Here is a 14,161-nt window from a genome sequence, read left to right on the forward strand (position 1 = left end):
TGTGTGTGTGTGTGTGTGTGTGTGTGTGTGTGTGTGTGTGTGTGTGTATATATATAGTTTGAAGCAGAAGTCTCACTTTCTGTCTTAGAGTATTATTTCATGTGTATAAATGGTAGAAATGCTTAATTCATATACTTTTATAGCAAAAAAAAAAAAAAATGCCAGCTGTGAGAGGCATTGTTTTGTATGCCAGCATGCATTGGTGTAATTTTTAGGTTGAATAGAACTGTTATTTGTCTTCCTCCTCCTCCCCCCTTTCCTCCTTTTTCTCCTTTTCTTCTTTTTAACTTTGAACTGAGGGTTGGCTCAGGTCTCCAGGTTGCCCTGGAGCACGTGTTGGTAGTCCAAGCAGGCCTTGACCCTGTGGTCCCGTCCTGTCCTCCTTGAGAGCTATAGTCAGGGGCCCGCGCCAGCAGGCCTGGTCCTCTTTTTGTCTATGGTATATACTAAATAAAGTAACTATCCTTGGACTTAAACAGATTTGACGTTTGGGTTGGAGCCATCTTTATGCAGTTTTAGCTTAGTGGACATTAATATCAATAGTGGACATTTCAAGTTTAAGCAATAGAATATGGAAATCATATTTAACTGGCCACCCAGGAAAGAGATGTACTATGTTTTTTATATGAATTTCATTTTAAAAACAGATTACAGATCACTGTTCTGACATATGGCTCATTCTTGTTTTCACTAGTGTGTATCCGTGTGTATGTGTGTGACGTATACTCGTGTGTATCCTTGCGTGTACTCACACACACACACAGGCCAGAGGAGGGTATCAGTTTTCCTGCTTTCATTCTCTGTCTGACTTAGGCTGAATCTCTCACTGACCCTGGAGCTAGGCTGTCTCTGTATTTAAAGAAGGTAATGATGAAATAGCATACATGTGATGTGTCCTTTTTCTTACAGGTGCTGAAAGGCCATGATGATCACGTGATCACATGTCTGCAGTTTTGTGGTAACCGCATAGTTAGTGGTTCTGATGACAACACCTTAAAAGTTTGGTCAGCAGTCACGGGCAAAGTAAGTCCACGTCTTTTCACACTTGAGTGCATCACCCTGTTGTGTGAGTCACAGTAAAGGGCATGTTTTAATCCTTAGCTGTTTTGATAACAAGTATCAGGCCTTCTTCTCTCCATGTTTAGGAATGTCACCTTGGCCTGGGGGCAGCAGCCGTGTTTTCTTCATTTAACTAGTTTGTCATTCTAGATACTCTAAGATTTTTCAGCTGCACACCCTCTCTGAGCTTACCTTCTCCTTGCCCAAGTGAGTTAGAATCATCCAAATGTGACTAAGAGATTTCCTTATGAACTGCTTTGTTGCTAAGCTCTCTGTGGCTTAGAAGTCAAGTAAATCCTGTTAATCTACAATCACCTCACACAGTAATGGACGGAAAGGAAGCAGAGGAGATCTTAGATACTGGGTTGAAGAGCCAAGGAGGCCAAGCAGTGGCTGTACGTCACAAGCCATTCCTCAAGGAGTCTCTAGTGAATATATTGACTTTATCTGTCCAAAAAAGAACATTTCATGATCAGTAATTGATTGTTTAAAAATAGAAGAAAGTATGAGAAAAGTCTCGTTTACAAAATATCTTTTGCTATGTTGTTCCTTGGACAAGAACCTTATAAATACTCAAAGAAGATACTAAGATTTCCAAAGCTTCTACATGTTTCCAGGGTATAATACTAGTTTCGGACTTATCTCGTCGGAGTTCCAGTATCTGTCTTTACATGTCTAGAAGTAGCACAGCCTGCCCCTAACTACTGCCTGCAGGCAGATTGGGTGGATTGGTGAGCCTTGGTATGTGGCCACACCCAACTCTGGGCATTCCTGCCTTGGTTCTGCCCCTGGAAGGCACCTGCTGCAGCTTCAGCATGGTTTAACCATGGCAGCCAAGCTAGAGCTGTCAAACTCGCTTGCATCTCATTATTTTTGCTTTCTGCCAGATCTTCTGCTTTGTATCTTCCTTTAAGTTCTTAGCTTCATTTTATTATGTTATGTGTACAAGTGTTACATGTACATATGTCTGTGCACCACGATGGTGTCAGGTTCCCTGGCTCTGTAGTTACAGGTGGCTGTTAGGCAGCATGTGCATGCTGGGAATCAAGCCTGGGTCCCTAAAAGAGTGGCCAGGGCTCTTCCCCACTGAGCCATCTCTCCAGCCCCTCGTGTGAACCTTCAGTTTCACACCACGTCTCCTTTCTCCGTACTTGCTCCTCAGCCCTGCTTGTGTGTGATAAGCATATGCCAGTACCATAAGCAGAGTGGCAGCGTCGGTGTGCAAAATGCTTTCCTACTGCTCTTGGATAAGTGAACCTCATCCAGATTTTACTGAGATGCTAGTCTATTCTTTGACTTGCTTTCATGTCTCCCTAAAGCTGATGGTCTGAAGTGTTTTTGCAGTGTCTGAGAACGCTGGTGGGACACACGGGTGGAGTGTGGTCGTCACAGATGAGAGACAACATCATCATCAGTGGCTCCACCGACCGGACTCTCAAAGTGTGGAACGCCGAGACTGGAGAGTGCATACACACCCTATACGGGCACACCTCCACGGTGCGGTGTATGCATCTCCATGAGAAGAGGTAAGGGGAAGCGCGGCTGGCACTTCCACTTCTGGGACTGTGAATTTGGGATTCCTACAGTGCTCGTGAGCTCTTAGAGCAGGCACTAATGGATTAGAGTGCAAACATGCTGAAATGAGAAGGTCAGGCTGGATCGGCTTAACATCAAAGGCTTGTCTTAAGGTTTCCTTCTTCATTTGATGATGGTATAGTTGTTTTTCTTAAAACTCTTCTCTCTCATCCATTTTGTTTTGATGATTCATCGTCTTCAAACAAAAATTGTTTTCTGTCTTGAAAGTCATAGTCATGTTATGCAAGAGTGACAGACTCAGTCTCTGGGACTTCCAGCCTGTGTCCCAGGGTGACCCAGCCACGTGGCCTCCACTCCATCACATCCCTAGATATAGACAGACAGAGAGCCAGGGCTCTAGAGTGTTCTCCTCTGCTTGTCAGTTGAACTCCTCAGCTCTCAGATGTCCTCTGGCCTCTTACAGCTAACAGGGGGCTCTGGAATTAGGACAGCCTTGCTGCCCTCCAGAAGGAGGGGGAGTTTTCAGTCCCATTTTCAAAGGGCTTTCAGCCTGGCCTGGCTGCCTGCCCCTCCCAGCCTCTGCCTGGCGCCTTGTTATCTCACCTGTGGTGCCCCTTTGTGGTAAAATCGTGTCCTTGTGTTCATTCACCTTCATCGCAGCTAAGATGCTGTGCTTTCTACTTCGTTTGTCCAGAACCGTGCTGCTGATGTTCGCACTGGGAAGGGAGAGACAGAAGGTCACAGCTTTTAGAGGGGGCCCGTCCCCTAAGAAAACATGTCCTTACAAGGGTCCTTGCGCTGAGTCCACAGCATCCATGCCCCGTAACTGACCATGGTGCTTTCTTATTAAGAACGCTTCCTGTAAATGGACTTTCCCTACAGCCAAGATATGTAAATTTGAGCCTGCTTTGCACAGTGTGTTCTGGGATTAAATGTAGGGGATGGGTTTCGAAAGACATTGCATTTCCATTTTGGTTGTGCTCACTCTCCCACACGTCAGCACTCCACTCTTTCAAACATGGGAACCGGCTTGTAGCTCTCGGCAGTGACCTAAAGGTGCCTGTTCAGTAATCCAGAGGTAACTGCATAGTTGTGGCACTCTGGTTTTCAGAAGAGTACAATTTTTTATTACATTGAGCCAGTTTCTTTAGACATTTCTGTTACTTCTGTAGGAATTTCTTTAAGAATCTGTGAATCAGCAGCTGTGAGCATGTGCCTGAAACCAATTTTCTCCGAACGTGAAGTATAAGGAAACAGCCATAGCTTTCTGAGTCCCAAAATTATTTTAAAATTCTATTTTGTTGGAAAATAAAAGTATGGAAATTTTTACTCAGATAGGCAGTAGGAGTTCATAATTGAAATGTAATGAAATGACAGATCAAGAAGAAGGAAAGTTGTGCATTGCTCTGAGTCCTACCACCATGAGCTGCCTTGAGGGTTGCTGTGTGTGCCATGTTACCATTTCCCTTCTAGTCAAGGTCATGTTGTGCCTATGGAGAGGTGCTTGCTTGAATACATTCAGGTCTTTCCAAGCTGCGTGGAACCTTGAGGTAGAGCCCCGGTCCCTAAGTCAGTGGGGACCAACCAGATGAACCTTTTCGCTTCCCCTTCCAGGTGGACTAACTGGAGTGTATATTTGAAGGCATCCGGTAGAGTTTTTGTGAACACATTTCTGTTGAAGAACAGGAGGAGAAGGGCCTGTTTCGGGTCATGTGCGCTCACTTTCCAATTCTAGTTTTCGTGTTGTGTTCCACTCTGCAGGGTTGTTAGTGGGTCTCGAGATGCCACCCTTAGGGTTTGGGATATTGAGACCGGCCAGTGTTTACACGTCTTGATGGGTCACGTGGCAGCGGTCCGCTGCGTTCAGTATGACGGCAGGAGAGTCGTTAGTGGAGCATATGATTTTATGGTGAAGGTGTGGGATCCGGAGACTGAGACCTGTCTTCACACGCTGCAGGGACACACTAACAGAGTCTACTCGTTACAGGTAAGGCGTCTCTCCCAGCCCCGAGAGGCTGCTGATGACTCAGGAGGTCACTTTCCCACTGTCGAGCCGCTGCTTCTGTATACCTTACAGTTAGCGTGAAGAGACGTCAATTTCAAAATCATTTACCTGATTTAATGGTTTCAGTTGCTGTGATCCATTTTCTCTTTAAAATGCAAATATTTGTCTTGGAACCTGATACTTCAGGGCTGTAGATTTTGCTACATTAATTAATAGTTAGATAGTCTCATAGGAGAATAACTTGGATTTTAATAAACTTCTTAGCTGAGGATTAATTTGGCCAAAAGCTGCCCCTTTGCCTTGCTAGCTAAAAGTTGATGGACCGTGTAATTGTGATTCCACCCCCATTTGAAGTGCCTGTGGAACCTTTCTGCAAAGAGCTCCGTGCTTGCCCACGGCCACTGCCTGGGAGGCAGAGATGAATTTGACTAACCTATTGTTTTCCTTTAGATTTGGATTTGATATTTATTCTTAGATTGTAATACTTAATATCTTCAGTAACTAGACCTAAAGCATGAGTCACCTTTACTTCTAGAAATGCAGCATTTTCCATTTTAAAGTATTTCCTGTTACATAATTTCCTTCCAAGTTACAGCCTGTTGGTGATGGCCATAGTAGAACAGTCCCAGTGCTGACATTGCTGTTCTCAGGACATTTGCTTCTTAACTGATTTTACTGCCCAAGTAGTGAAATACTGATGCATGATAAGGGGGTTGAAGGCCACTTGTGGGGTGCTCAGAACTGATACGCACACACAATGTACACCTTCTAGGATCCGGAGATGTTTGTTGGCGGTTAGTGCCCTTGGGAAGCTGAAGAAGAGAGCCTACATGGCTTGCTTTTGTTACTAAAATGCCTCTAAAATTCCTGATATAGTTATCTTTTAGGATATTTGCTAATTAGCATTAGGTTCTTGTAAACACCTCATTTTACAAACCATTTTTAATGGAATTTACTTTTGAGCATCATGAAAGTTATCTGTGGCCCTTCCCATGCCTTGGGTGCTGATAAGCATGTCTTTTGTCTCAGGCTCTGGCTTTGGCTTCCTATGGGCAAAGCAGGCTCAGCAGTCTTACTAAAAATGGGATGTGGCTTCCAGCTGGGTCCGAGTGACTGGAAAGTAACGCTGTTCATTTGGGTGCTTTGTTTCCCATGAAGTTGTAGCTGCCTCTTTGAACTCTTGGGCTGTTTGTTTTGTTTCTTTCTTCTTAAGAATTTCTGAAAGAAGTGTTTTGGAGACACGGTCCACAGACTCAGGTGCTGGCATGCACAGCAGCTTACCTTCAAGCTTACCCCAGTTTGCTCTTTGTTCTGGCCTTTTATGTTGCCTGTCCCCCTCCCTGTATGAGTAAGGTCTGCAGTAGGAGGAGAGGAGGACATGCTTCTGCGCTAACACCTCGTGTCTGTTGTAGTTTGATGGCATCCATGTGGTGAGTGGGTCTCTCGACACATCAATCCGAGTCTGGGATGTGGAGACGGGGAACTGCATTCACACCCTGACAGGACACCAGTCGCTAACGAGTGGAATGGAGCTCAAGGACAACATCCTCGTCTCTGGGAATGCAGACTCTACAGTTAAAATCTGGGATATCAAAACAGGACAGTGTTTACAGACATTGCAAGGTACGCGGGGCCCTCCTTCAGCTGTGTTCTTTTAAAATACCATTTTTATTCACGAGCGGACCTGGGGAGAGCGGGGATTTCCCTTCCTGCAGAGTCCCTGCTCCTGATGGGTTTATCAATGTTTGGCTTTCAAAACTAGGCCACCTTGAGAAATGGTTTTCAGTTGTGTCTTTAATGTGAAGATTGTCACTCATTTCCAGCATGTTCACGTGACTATTTAACCTGAACAATGAGAAGAAAGACTTGGCTGTGTCACAGAGCAGCACTTTTTTTGAGTGATCATTTTATTTTGAATTGAAGCATATCTGGTAGGAAATTAGTTTGGACTCTACTTAGTCAACTGCTTCAGCTGGAATGGAAGAAAAGTGATGCTCTCTGAGGTACGAATACATGTGAGGAGCTTTAACCTCAGAAGATATAGCACCGTAAGGTTCTTCATGACTCTCGTTCTCTTTAGTCACAGCCCTTAGAAGGTTGGTTAGTTGGTTGTTTTGTTTGCTTTTAGTGAGCCATCTGGAGGGCGTCACATGTCAGCCTTTGCCCATTGATTTTAACTGTTCCTGGGAATTTGGGAGTAGTCAGAAGTTTCGTTTTCTTCTTTGACTGCCCAGTTCAGTGGTAGAGTGACAGATCTGTCACCCTCATGTTTCCAAGCTGCACTGCCTATGACACCTCAGGGAACGCTCTCTCTCAGAGCCAGAGAACAAAACGAGTGTCTAGTAGCTGATCAGCGTTACAGAGGTAGAACTCTGGAGATGGGTACGTTAGTTACAGATAGCTCCCAGACAGTGAGCTGGCCCTAAACTCCAGCAAGGTTCCTAAATACACAGCTTCTAAGTGTTCTTGTCTGCTCTCATGTAGAGGAGTACAAAAGCCCTGAGCAGTAGCCCAACCCTCCTTTCTGTGTAGTGATGAAATCCCTGTGCTCTTGCCCAGGTCCCAACAAGCATCAGAGTGCTGTGACCTGTTTACAGTTCAACAAGAACTTCGTCATCACCAGCTCAGACGACGGGACTGTAAAGCTTTGGGACTTGAAAACGGGTGAATTTATTCGAAACCTAGTCACCTTGGAGAGTGGGGGCAGCGGGGGAGTCGTGTGGCGGATCAGGGCCTCCAACACGAAGCTGGTGTGTGCCGTCGGGAGCCGGAACGGCACTGAGGAAACCAAGCTGCTGGTGCTGGACTTTGATGTGGACATGAAGTGAAGAGCAAGATGAAGACAAGATGAATTTTGTCCAACTGTGTAGACAGTATACTCCCTGCCCTTACCCTGCGCGAAACAAGAAAAACAAAAACAAAAAAGAAAAAAAAAAAGAAAAGGAAAAAAAAAAAAACAGAAAAAAAGAGAAAAAAAGAAAAGGAAAAAAATCCCTTGTACTCAGCGGTGCAGGATGTCGGCTTGGGACAACAGATGGAGAAGACCTACGGGCAGAGGAGGTAAGAAGAGACCAGAGGCCGTAACTGACAGGAGGCGGCGGCTGCCGCATCACCCGAAGGCTTCGCTTCTGACTGAGGGGCAGCTTTGCAAAACGAGACTGTCTAAATCCAACCAGGTGCAATTATTCTTTATTTTCTTCTCCAGCGTCATTGGGCGGAGCTACAGGAGGCCTTGTCACCGTCACCTAGAAAGGCGTGGCAGTACTATCCAAACAGGCTGGTTGTCTTCTAATCAGAGAGCATCCGCAACAAAAGTCGTTTTCTGAGGTGGACAAGCTTAAAAAATTACTGTGAATTGTTTTTGTACAGTTATCATGAAGCTTTTTTCTTTTTTTCTTTCTTTTTTCATTCTTTTTTTTTTTTTTTTTTTGCCAACCATTGCCAATGTCAATCAATCACAGTATTAGCCTCTGTGAATCTGTTTCCTGTTGCTTCCACATACACTCTTCACCGCATACGTTTCTCAAAGGTGGCAAGTTGTCCTGGGTTGTGAGTCCTGCGATGGATTTAGGTCTTGATGCTGGTGCTAGAAGTGGGTCTTCAATACGGGATCGTGTCCCACCCTGTACTGTACTGTACTCCCAGTGGCCAAACTTATTTATGCTGCTAAATGAAAGAAAGAAAAAGCAAATTATTTTTTTTTATTTTTTTTCTGCTGTGACGTTTTAGTCCCAGACTGAATTCCAAATTTGCTCTAGTTTGGTTACAGAAAAAAAAAAAAAAGACTTTTTTGCCACTGAAACTTGAGCCATCTGTGCCTCTAAGAGGCTGAGAATGGAAAAGTTTCAGATAATAAAGAGTGAAGTTTGCCTGCAAATAAAGAATAGAGAGTGTGTGCAAAGCTTATTTTCTTTTATCTGGGCAAAAGTTAAAACACATTCCTTGGGGCAGAGCCTGAGGTGCCTGTTCTGTGGAGAAACTTCTTTGAGGGCTGTGGTGAATGGCTGAACGAAATAGTAAAGCTGACAAGATATTTTAAAGATATATATAATGCAAAACAAAAGGAAGTTGCTGGTCAGTGGCAGCATCTTACAGTATTTGGGAAAACAACTGTTACAGTGTCATTGCTCTGAGTAACTGACATGAGAGCCACATTCGCTCTGTGCCGGCGTCACACGCGAACCAGCGCGATGAACGGGGGTCAGAAGGTCCGCCTCATTCACCAGGAGCCGTAACTCAAGCTGAACTGTGAAAGTGGTTAACACTGTATCCTAGGCCGTCTTTTTTTCCTCCTCCTGTTTATTTTTTGTTTGTTTTATTTATAGTCTGATTTAAAACAATCAGATTCAAGTTGGTTAATTTTAGTTATGTAACAACCTGACATGATGGAGGAAAGCAACCTTTAAAGGGATTGTGTCTATGGTTTGAGTCACTTAGAAATTTTATTTTCTTATAACTTAAGTGCAATAAAATGTGTTTTTTCATGTTATTATGCCTGTTTCTTTCACTCAGATAATACTGTCTCATTATAAACGCACAGTGTTTGTGTCTGATACTTTGAATAGTCAGGTTTTGGTTTCTTAGCGTCCCCTGAATTGTGGCATAGGAATCATGCTTCCAAGCTCAACCAACAGTGAGAGGCCCAGCAGGCACCATCCTGAGCAGTCAAGGAGGCCACCCTCCACACTTCCATACGTTTCCATCAGGCATATAAACATGGCGTCTGGTCCCTCCAGTCATAAAACTTGTGTGATAGTTATGGCTAGAAGCCTTGTAACTAATGAGTGCATCCTGAAGTTCCACATATCCAGTGCTGCACATTGTTGCCTCGGCTGCTCCGGCCCTGAGAAGTGGCCTCTGTCACCTGTGCCGCGGAGATGATGCTGAGAGCAAGGGTGGGCCGGTTAGGAGATGCTCAGATGAGCTGGCGGGTGCGCACCCTGCCCACCGCCTCCATGGAATTCCAGCAAGCCGAAACAGCGTTGTGGGGGGGGGGGGGGGGCGGGGTGCCTCTGGTTGGTTGGTTTTTTGTTTTGTTGCTGTTAGGGCTTACATCCTCCTTTGCCCTTCCAGAGTCTAGGAAACATGAATCTAATCTCAACAAGCCAGGCCCTAGGAAACAAAGCTCAGATAAACATGGAGTCCTCCTTTGCAGAGAATGAGGCTCGCATAGTGTGTCTGTACTCTTTCTTCACAGAGCCCCGCTGCTCAAAGGCTAGTCAGGTGACCGGAGTGGGGGCTGGCGACCCTGAGCATGGAGAGGGCACTGCCTTACACACTACACTGTTCCGGAAACTTAGCTGTACCGTGCCTCAGCAAACCACTTGATAAGAACAATGGGGAAGGCAACTGGAAGACTGGAGTGTTAACGACAGAAAGCAAGGCACAGGGCACAGCCCAGAGCCACGCCTGTTGCTCACAGCAGCCATGGTGGAAGGAGAGAGTCCACTCCTCCAAGTTGTTCTTGGCTTCCACGTACGCATCGTGGCATATGAATTCCACCCCTGCCCCCATCACACTCAGAACAACAAATACAGCCATGTCATTGCAATGCTCTGTATTCAGCAATTGCTTTTGTTTCACTCAGGCATAGAATGAAAATGGCATAGGTGTGGAGGTAGAGTTTTATAAGTATGTATATACTGTTACACCAATTTACATTATTTTAAGTCGAGTTGCATACTTTGTGCAGCCTTACAGAAATGTAATACAGACTAATACTGAGCACCCAGCAGTGAGATTGTGTGTACTCAGGTGCTAAGAGCTCTAGGAGTACAGTGTTTGAGGATGTGGAATGGCTGAGTCGGTGGAGCGCTTGCCCAGCATGCACAGGGCCTGGTTCTGTCCGTGGCACCACGTAACAGTTACGTGAGTGCTGTAATCGCAACATTCAGGAAGTTGGGACAACAGGATCAGAAGTTCAGGTTTATCCCTAGCAACCTCTATTCCAGCTTGGGAGCTTGGGATACATGAGACGCTGTATCAGAAGGCAGGAGGGAGGAGGAGGAAGAATTAGGAGGAGGAAAAAAGTGATCTGTTCCTGAAAGAGAAAATGTTAGTCTTACTCTGAAGAAAGTAAGAAATTAACTAGTTAAAGCTCACAGAGGGTCCCACTGTTTCACTTCCGCCTAAGGAATTTGCTGTTATGTAACTGCATTTTTATATATTTTATGACGTAACAAAACCGAAGGCTAGGATTAGGGCACAGGAGTGATCAGTGCAGGCACTCACCCTGTGCTGTCAGTGTGGCAAATGGTGTGGCCTGCGCTCTCCTGTCTTACTGAAATTGTTCATAATTTTGACTCATAAGCCCTCTGGCAGATTCAGTTGCCTCAGTTCTTTCATTAACCTGCAACAGCCAAGTGCTTGCCAAAAAGCTGCATGGATGTGCCAACCTATTTGTTTAATTTCAAAAAAGCAGTTACCATCTAACTATTTGTGTCAGCTGTTGTAGGCCATTTCTCAAACCTCCACTAGTTTTAGTATGTCTGTTTCCTTGAATGGATTAGAGGATACAGTCAAACAGCAACAGGAGAAACTTCTTTGGAGCCCGTCTCTGGTAGGTGAGGAGCTTCGGGCAACTTCCCTAAGCACCCACTGTACTTCATGAACTAAGGATTCCAGAAGAGCAGAGCCCTCCATCCTGTCCAGCTGCCTTGTCCCGGGACTCGGATTCTCTAAAGAAGCCGGAAACATGAAGCCCCACTGCTTGCTTATTGAGACAGATGTCCGCCGAATTTCCTACCCCTCTGCTACAGTCCCTGGCAAAGTGGAAAGGTTGTGAAGTCTTTCTCAGTGTTCCCAACAGGCACAGCCTTGTTCGTTTTTCTTCTGTTAGTCTTGTCTCATGCCCGGGAAAGATCCAGACTGCAGCCTGGGATTGTTCTTTCGGGGGCCTCAGCTGATGAAGAATCTAACCCATGATGCCTTCCGGGTGAGTGCGGGAGAGCATCCTGTTCTGCAGGGCTGTGCAACTCTAAGGGTGAGGCAGTCTGCGTGCCGTTTGCTGCAGCTTGAGTGTGCACACAGCACCTTGACACGCATGAAGACTGCTGGAAGTGGAGTTTCTTCTGTGTTGACATCATTTCCTTGTTTTGGCTTCACCCACAAGAGGGGAAAATTGGGTTTGAGGACTGATGTAATCCCAGCGCTCAGGAGGTACGCACATCAGGAGGGGAACAAGGCCATGTGAGGCCTGCCTCAGAAGGGGAAAGGCTGGGTAAGCAAGGGGACTCCTGTCCCCTTGGCTGGATCAATGGCCACTGGACCTAGGGGTTCACACAGTGTTCTGGACTCCTGCACTAAGTAGCCATGTGGCGATTTGAGAAGTTGGTGTGTAACTTATCACTGGCACTTCCTGTCAGCCGTAAGTTAGATCCAGAGTGGCCACGGTCAGCTCCCAGTCATTCCTGGGAGCTGTAAGCAAACAGCACCATCTGGCACCGTAACTAGCCAGGGTGTCTGCCCTCAATACTAGTAAGGCCACGTGAGGGGAGATCCTGCCAGCTGCTACCTCTTGCTAGGTGGAGGAAGCAAAACAACAGAAAACTCAGAAGGTAATTCCAAAGGTTTTTCAGGGAAAGCACCAGAGCTACCTTTCCCCGTGTTAGTAAAAAGGAATTCTGGATCCGAGTCCTGGGAAGACCCGTGGCTGCAAATGCCTGGCAGCGCCCCAGTTTGCACTTGAGGATAAAAAGTGGCGTTTCTATTTCGGGTCCAACTTCCCAGGGTGCTGAAGGACAAGGAACCTCTGAGTGGACATTTTGATGATTCTCTCCTTCTCAACATCTTGGTGCAAAACCTACTCCTGCAGTTTGTCTTTGGACTTTGTTTTGCTTCAGCGGCAGTGGTCTGCAATGAAAAATTACTTTGAAGTGATTTTTGCAAATCAAAAGTTCAACTATAATGAGCCACAAAAACAGCTTACCAATTTACTTTTTCCCCCTAGGAGGTTCACAGCTTACAAAAGAAATAGCACAGCACTCAGTACAAGGAGGTGGCAAAGGAGACTTCCCTTGCAGCCCTCCTCACACCATACTACATAATAATGAGAAGAGTCGAGCCTGTTAATCTGGTGACGTGCCAGGAAAGTCAGGTGATTAGCAAAGGTTAGGGTGCATCTTAGAGCCCCTGTGGTCAAGATGGGGGCACAGGTTTGGGGGAGCTGAAACTTACTAACTTAAAAAAGACTTGTCAGAACTGGGTCCAAAGTGATCGTTTAGAATCAGAACGATACAACGAGGTACTGAAGGCTTGGGGATGTGGATCCCTTCCTTCTCAGATGTCCGGGGGGGTCATCAGATTCGTGAACTAGAAATGCATCTCCTTGTAGCATGGCCCCTGCCCACCAGGACTACAACTCCCAGCAACCCCTGCCCATCTGGTGTACTACAATCCCTTGTGTAGCTTCCTCCGTGTCAAGGAGAGCTGGCCTGTCTCCTCAAGTGTAAGTGGGCTAATATGAGAACACAGTGTAGGTCAAGTTTGTACAGGGCCTGATGTGTAGTGGCCGTTAGGGGCTGTGGTTACCACTGAGGAAAAGTAATACAAGGAGGACATGACTCCTGGTGTGGTGGAGAGGTTTACAGAGCTCTGAGGGAGAGCAATGAGATGGAAGCTCGGGCACCTGTATGTCCAGAGCCGGCATGACCGCCGACTGATGTGGGCCATGTGAGGAGAGGGGAGACAGGGCGGGGAACATGGAGCAGCAGCCAAGGGGCCGAAAAGGCCAGAGCAGCCCAAATGGATTACAGTAAGGAAGAGCAGCGGGGGAGGGCAGCCCAGCCCTGGGGAGGGGCGCGGTGTGCCAGCCAGGGGGGCACAGATAGGGACCGACCGAGGGATGCTGGAGGAACCTGGCGGCCAGGTCCACGTTGATAACCCCTCAGCCTTTTGTCCCGGATGTGAGACCTAACTACCTCGGAACTTCAGCTAGTGGCTGCTGTACCTTCAACTCTCAGTATTAATTATCCTGTGTGATAGAACACAGTTCCTACAGGTAATCTCATCTTATTGTCAAAATCACGCGGACAAAATGAGAAACAAGCATTTGGGTTCCAGAGACACCCCTCCCCCCCCCTTTAAAGAATACTTCTCACTATGCAACCAAAATGCCATGGAATTTTGCCACGCGCGCGTGCGCGCGCGCACACACACACACACACACACGCCACACCCGAAAATGTGAGGCTCAATCTTGACCTATCCTCTTGGAAGATGTAAAAAGCCATCAGCTGGAGAACTAGGGACACAAGTTAGCTTCCCAGTGTATGCTGGGCTCGCCTCACCTTCTCCACCTGCGAGAACAAACCAGGAACACGGGAAGAGGGGCAGTGGTGGGTAGGGCCACCTTCTTAGGGCAGGCGAGACAGCTGGGCAGGGAGGTGCTGGCAGGCGAAAACCACCGCTCCTTTGAGCGCCACGCCTGCACCCCGCCCTGCGCAAGTCAGAAGTGTAATTACAACGTCTTAAAGAAGGGCTGTTTGCAGGTCCCTGGGGGGTGGATTATTGCTACAGAAGTTAGGTGTCACTGGTCTACTTGTGTGCCAAAACCAGCCATCC

General features: G+C 46.5%; 1 protein-coding gene across 2 annotated transcripts in view; it reads left to right on the top strand.

Moving 5' to 3' along the window:
• Nucleotides 1–9,089, top strand: part of Fbxw7 (F-box and WD repeat domain containing 7) — a 151,201-nt gene extending 142,112 nt beyond the window's left edge. For both annotated transcript variants that reach the window (XM_055596580.1, XM_055596581.1), the window contains 5 exons: nucleotides 910–1,023; nucleotides 2,404–2,585; nucleotides 4,357–4,582; nucleotides 6,013–6,223; nucleotides 7,160–9,089. In XM_055596580.1, coding sequence (XP_055452555.1) covers nucleotides 910–1,023; nucleotides 2,404–2,585; nucleotides 4,357–4,582; nucleotides 6,013–6,223; nucleotides 7,160–7,428 — 1,002 coding nt within the window. In that variant the 3' untranslated portion in view covers nucleotides 7,429–9,089. The remainder of the gene's footprint in view (nucleotides 1–909; nucleotides 1,024–2,403; nucleotides 2,586–4,356; nucleotides 4,583–6,012; nucleotides 6,224–7,159) is intronic.
• The last annotated feature ends 5,072 nt before the right edge of the window (nucleotides 9,090–14,161 follow it).

Source organism: Psammomys obesus, unplaced genomic scaffold (assembly GCF_907164565.1).
Source record: "Psammomys obesus unplaced genomic scaffold, mPsaObe1.curated_primary_1811, whole genome shotgun sequence".
Taxonomy (NCBI): Eukaryota; Metazoa; Chordata; class Mammalia; order Rodentia; family Muridae; genus Psammomys; species Psammomys obesus.